We start from the raw sequence: 6,061 nt of genomic DNA on the forward strand, positions 1-6,061 counted from the left end.
TTATTTAGTGACCAGATTACAACCCTTACAAAAGCTCGAGGGACCTAAACTGTTATTTACCCATATATGTTAAGAACACGCGTGCAAGATTACAGAGGTAAGAGGACCAAATAGGCTATTAGCCCTTAATCCCATCACTCGGCCTCACTCATGCTTCAAAACGACGTCGCTCGACGTCTGAAATATAACCCTTTTAAGGGTTATTCTGAAACCCTAAAATCATTTGCTCTCTCCCTCATTTCCTCAGCCGTTTGGCTATTCCTCTCCCTTCTCATATCTTCATCTTCCTTCGCCTAAAACAGAGGCCCTAACTCCCCGGCCACCGTAGAACGGTGGCCACGGGGAGTAACCCAAACCCAGAGAAGGTTCTCTACGACCTTAGATCTACCCACTACACTGACCTAATACCCAGATAAACCCTTTGATTTCGAACCCAACAAGCCCCCAAAAAAAAAAAGACAAGTTTCTTTTACCTTCGGTGAGGGACGCTTGGCTCCGATGAAGCAACGGTGGTGGTCAAAAACCAGGGTAAGATTCTTACTCTATCTTTTTTTTATTTTTTTCGAATGGATGTTTCCCCCTTTTTTTTTTCTCTATTCTTTCGTTTCCCTTGCTTTATGTTTTTTATCTGGTGAGATGATGATATTTAGAAAAAAATAGGAGATGGGTCTCACTGACTTTGCATGATTACATCCCGATTTTTCGGGATTTAATCTGTTTTTAAATGGATTCTCGGATTTAGGCTACTGTTATTTGACTTGGTTACTGTTTTTACAGGAACCGGTCACTGTTCATGCAGGAGAACAGTCGGCGGCGACGGGACATCTCGGCTTGGTGGCTCGGGTTGGCTCGACAGCAACTCACGCGGCTCAGGAATGACTGGTGAAGATCAACGTGCGGCTGGGGATTGGAATCTGGCTTGAGCGGCGGCTGTGTAGTTAGGGGATTAGGGTTGAAACCCTAAATTGTTTTAGGGTTTGAAACCCTAATCTAATTTAGGGTTTGAAACCCTAATCTGATTTAGGGTTTGAAACCCTAATCTGATGGGTTGGTTCAGTCTGGGTTGTTGGGCTCCGGGATTGGGCTTGTCACTTGCAATCTGGGCTTTGGGTTGGCTGCTGATTTGGCCTTGGGTGTGTAATTGGGCCTGTACAAAATTTGTAATATATAATTTAATAATAATAATAATAATAATTAATAATAATTAATAAAATTAAATAATATAAAAAAGACCCGGACAAAAACGGGTGTCTACAGTTAGTATATCCTATTTCATCTCCAGGGGTACGGTCGAACGATTATTCTGATGTTTTGCAGTCCATCACTATGAATGGTGTTGGTTTAGTGAATCCGGAGAAAGCTTTTGAATTCTTCAATGATCTTCATTCATATCTGGCATCTTCTGGTATTGATGGTGTTAAAGTTGATGTTCAAAGCATTCTTGAAACTCTTGGAACCGGACATGGTGGAAGAGTAAAACTCACTAGAAAATACCATCAGGCATTAGAGGCCTCAATATCTAGTAATTTCCGTGACAATGCGATTATTGCTTGTATGAGTCACAACACCGACACTTTATATAGGTAGCTGTTCTAATCAGTTATACGATGTTATCGCGCATACCCGTAGTTATGTATTTTCATGAGTTAACAATCTGTTTTTGCAGTGCAAAGAACACGGCTGTTATGAGAGCTTCAGATGATTTCTTCCCAAGAGATCCTGCCTCTCATACGATTCACATTGCATCAGTCGCTTATAATACCATTTTCATCGGGGAGTTTATGCAGCCAGATTGGGACATGTTTCATGTAAGCTAACAAGTTATAATTATCCACCCTTCCGTATTACATTCACCATTTTGTTTTGATGCTTTTTGGGTTTTAAATTGAAAATAAATTCATTAATTCTTATGCCAGAGCTTACATCCAATGACTGAATACCACGGAGCTGCTCGTGCTGTGGGAGGATGTGCTATATATGTCAGGTGCAACTTTTGGTCATTAGTTCTAATGGCTTTTGTTTAACTGTAATCAATTGAAATTTTGATTTCTTATATTGGATGCTTGATCTTCGCTTTTGCAGTGATAAACCTGGACATCATGATTTCAATCTGTTGAAGAAGCTTGTACTTCCCGATGGTTCCGTGTTGAGGGCGAAATATCCTGGAAGACCAACTAGAGACTGCTTATTTTCTGATCCAGTCAGAGATGGAAAAAGGTTAGACTAATCTGCTAATATCCTTTGGGATCAACTTCCTCCCTAATTTTCTTATGTACGCTTTGGTTTTGCAGTCTTCTGAAAATATGGAACCTAAACGATTTTACCGGTGTCATCGGGGTATTCAATTGCCAAGGAGCCGGATGGTGCGGGGTTACGAAGAAGATGGTTAACCATGATGAACAACCTGCCACTATCACAGGCTTTATTAAAGCTAGAGATGTTGAGTATCTGCCTCAAGTAGCTGAGGATGGTTGGACTGGGGATAGCATCTTATATTCACATCTTGGTGGTATGTATTGCAAAGCTTTTATTTCATTCCTTAATACAAATGAAAATTGCAGATTAATGAAATTCTCCGTGATGCAGGAGAAGTGACTTATCTCGCAAGAAACGCGTCTATCCCGATTACGTTAAAGCACCGGGAATATGAAGTTTTTACTGTTGTTCCTGTTATGGCACTGTCCAGTGGGTCTAAATTTGCTCCCATAGGCCTAATCGAGATGTTCAATTCAGGAGGGGCCATCAAGGGATTGAAATGTGAATCTGAGGACCCTGTTACAACTATTAACTTGAAAGTTCGAGGCTGCGGTCTGTTTGGCGCCTATTCATTGACTCAACCACAAAGGATAACGGTCGATTCGGAAGACGTGGTGTACGAATTCAAAGGCGAATCTGGTTTGGTTACCTTTGCTCTAGGAGTCCCAAAGGAAGAGCAGTACCTCTGGAACATTCTCATTGAGCTATATGAACCGAAGTATAATGTTGCGGTGGTATAAGGAGACTCGAAAACTGTGTCGCGTTCCGTTTTGAGCCCTTTTTCGACGATTGTCTACGGTTTGAACTGTTTGCGGTTGAGAGGTTCACTTCATTTCAAGAATGAAATGTGCATGGACTGGTGTAACAACCAGTTTATGTTGAAGTAACTGATAACTCTGGAAAATGCATAAGTAACAAGACTAACTAGATAAGGTTGGAGTGAAAATCCAAATGTGCTATGGAATTAGTCACAAAAGAATGTAAACCTTTGACAGACAGCTCTTTTAATGGACTGGTCATACATTGTGCTGATCATCTCTGAAAAATAAGAAGCGTATATAGAATATGATAATGCAACTTGTGGGGCAAAAGCTAAATTTGGACATTGATGAAGGATTCAGAAACTTTTGGGACAAAGATGGCTGGACCAAATAACCTGTTTCAAAGTAACCATTCCAAGCTTTTCTGATGAAAATTCAATTTTGTTGGCGATTAATTTCTTAAAGATTTTAAATTTTCATATATTTTATTTGTATTTTCTATTTATAATTTACTTTTATTCCTTCAAATTTTGAATAAAGTACATAAATGATTTATAGGATGTTGTTTTGTTGGGATCCCTTACTATTAAAAATTATAAAATAGTTCTCTGAATATACAACGCTGTTTTATTGAGATCATCGACTATTAAAACTTACAAAATGGTCGTTTGAGTATTCATATGTTTCAAACTCGTTATTTTTCATTAAAAATTTGATGGTCGTTTGAGTTGGACGTTAACTTACTGATTGAGATACGATAAAATTTGATCCCGGAATCGTTTGAATTATATAATCGTTTGAGATTTTGATATCAAATTTTATATTATCTCAGTCAACAGCTTAAGGTCCAGCTCAGAAGATCATAAACTTTTTAATGAAAAAAGACAAGTTTGAAATATAATGAATAGTCGAGTAATAATTTTATAACTTGTAATAGTCAGGAGACTAAACATAGCAACATCATATAGTTATGGGACTATTTTACAACTTTTAATAGTCGAAAAACTCAACAAATCAACATCCATAATCGAGAGACTATTTATATATTTTACTCTAAAATTTTATAAATTCATCTTCTAACATACCATCCATTCTTACACTCAGGTTGTAGCAACTTTTCTTCATTTATTGCAGAGATTAGTCGAGAGAAGATGTTAATTAATAGAAAAATAGACGTGGAAATGGCAAACAATTTCCCATTTTTGCATGCAGTGCAAAATGTCAATTATGTCGCCTGCCATAATTACAGCAATTATTAATTAATGAAATATGACATTCTATGTTTTTTTTTTCTTTTCCATAAATATTAAGGTTCCATCAACACAAATTAATCTAAATAATAAATAGTTTGATATTATTTAAGTAGATCTTAAAAATTTTCGTGATAAATTTACCTATCAAATTAGATGTGTAACTTAAATCCGTCAAATCAATCGAAATTTTAAGAACCGAAAAAAAAAATTCCCCTCGCCCCACACCACTCCTCTTATTAATATCTTTTCTCCCAATCCTGTTAATATCTTCAAATATATACCATTTTATGTAAAAATTCATTTTTTTTGTATGAACCCATTTTCTACAACTCAACTGTTTCCCAATTATTCATCACTGCATGAAATTTATAAAATATTTATTTAAAAAAATCATTGAAATTTATTAATTTTTTTAAAGTTTATATTAATAATACATTTGAAATAGAAATAAATTAAAATTAGAAAATTAACTATTAAATTAATAAATAATAATTGTAATGAAACAAACAAGTAATAAATTATTGATTAATGTATTAATTAAGGGTGGCCTCCACGAAGCTAAATCGATCTGAATCTCTCAGATCAAATCAATAATTAATCAAAGCTGCTTCCAGGTAGCTTAACCAACTCAATTAAATCATTTTTATTATTAGTATAAACTAAAATTAAATTAAATTAAGAAATGGGGTCCATCCGTCCGGCATCACACATGTATTCTCACATTTATTAATATAAACTTGTTTATTTATTTTAGGGTAAACTACATCAGCTACCACCGAACTTTAAGCATTGTATCGTTTATATATTAAACTTTTAATTTTGCCAATTATAGCACTGAACTTTAATTTTCATTTCAATTATACCATTGGGCCATCAAATCATTAACAATCAGATCAAAACGATGTCATTTTGGTGAGGTGTCTACATCGACAACCATTAACCACATCATCATGTCGTTAATGATTTAACGGTTTAGTGGTATAAATAAAATGAAAATCAAAGTCAATATTATAATTGGAAAAATTGAAAGTTTAATGGTATAAATAATACAATGCCTAAAGTTTGGTGGTATCTGGTGTAGTTTACCTTTAGTTTATTACTTTGTTAATTCCTAGGTCTAATTATGATTTTAATCCTTCTTTTAAGTTAAAATTTTATATTTGATCTTTTTTCTTTTTTGATATAATTTAATATTTTATTTTAATTATATTATTAACAAATTTAAATTAATAATATTACTAATTCATTTCGATGATGTGAAATTTTATTATTAATATTCAAGTGAAAATATAAGTATTCAACATATTTTAGTCAAAATTTTGAGTTAAATCTTTAAAAGAATTTTGCTTTAGAAACTTAACTCTCTTTTTATCATAGTAATAGTTTAATATTTTATTCTATTATCATTTAAAGGTTAATCACTAATATCCATAAAAAACTATGTCATCCAATACATACATAATATATAATTTAATTTTAAAAACAACTTAAACCTTTTAATTTTTAGGGTAAACCACTCGTTTAGTACCTAAATTATCAATTTTAATACCTAACCTTTTATTTTTTTTAAATCATACTTGTGGTTTAGTTTTTGTTTCATTTTAATACCCACTATTAAAAACTTAACGGACGGGCTTGTCGTCCGTGTCTACAGTCGCTGGCCATCACATCCAATAGCCGAAGAGGCCCAAACTTTCCAACCTGTACCTTTTCGACTCCTAGATGCGATTTCGGCCTCCGTTTCATTAGGAAACGCCCCAATCTCCCCAAATCGGTTATGAACTCTTAGAT

The 6,061-nt window shown here is 34.4% G+C and overlaps 1 protein-coding gene across 1 annotated transcript; it reads left to right on the plus strand.

Annotated features, from left to right (window-relative positions):
- Window positions 1-1,043: 1,043 nt before the first annotated feature.
- On the plus strand, window positions 1,044-2,996 carry LOC120202131 (probable galactinol--sucrose galactosyltransferase 1). Its single transcript, XM_039202608.1, has 7 exons — window positions 1,044-1,133; window positions 1,258-1,583; window positions 1,667-1,808; window positions 1,917-1,984; window positions 2,083-2,217; window positions 2,292-2,509; window positions 2,587-2,996. The coding sequence occupies exons 1-7, from the start codon at window positions 1,044-1,046 to the stop codon at window positions 2,994-2,996; spliced, it is 1,389 nt and encodes a 462-aa protein (XP_039058539.1).
- Window positions 2,997-6,061: the final 3,065 nt, after the last annotated feature.

The sequence above is a fragment of the Hibiscus syriacus genome, unplaced genomic scaffold (genome assembly GCF_006381635.1).
Source record: "Hibiscus syriacus cultivar Baekdansim isolate YM2019G1 unplaced genomic scaffold, ASM638163v2 tig00008256_pilon, whole genome shotgun sequence".
Taxonomy (NCBI): Eukaryota; Viridiplantae; Streptophyta; class Magnoliopsida; order Malvales; family Malvaceae; genus Hibiscus; species Hibiscus syriacus.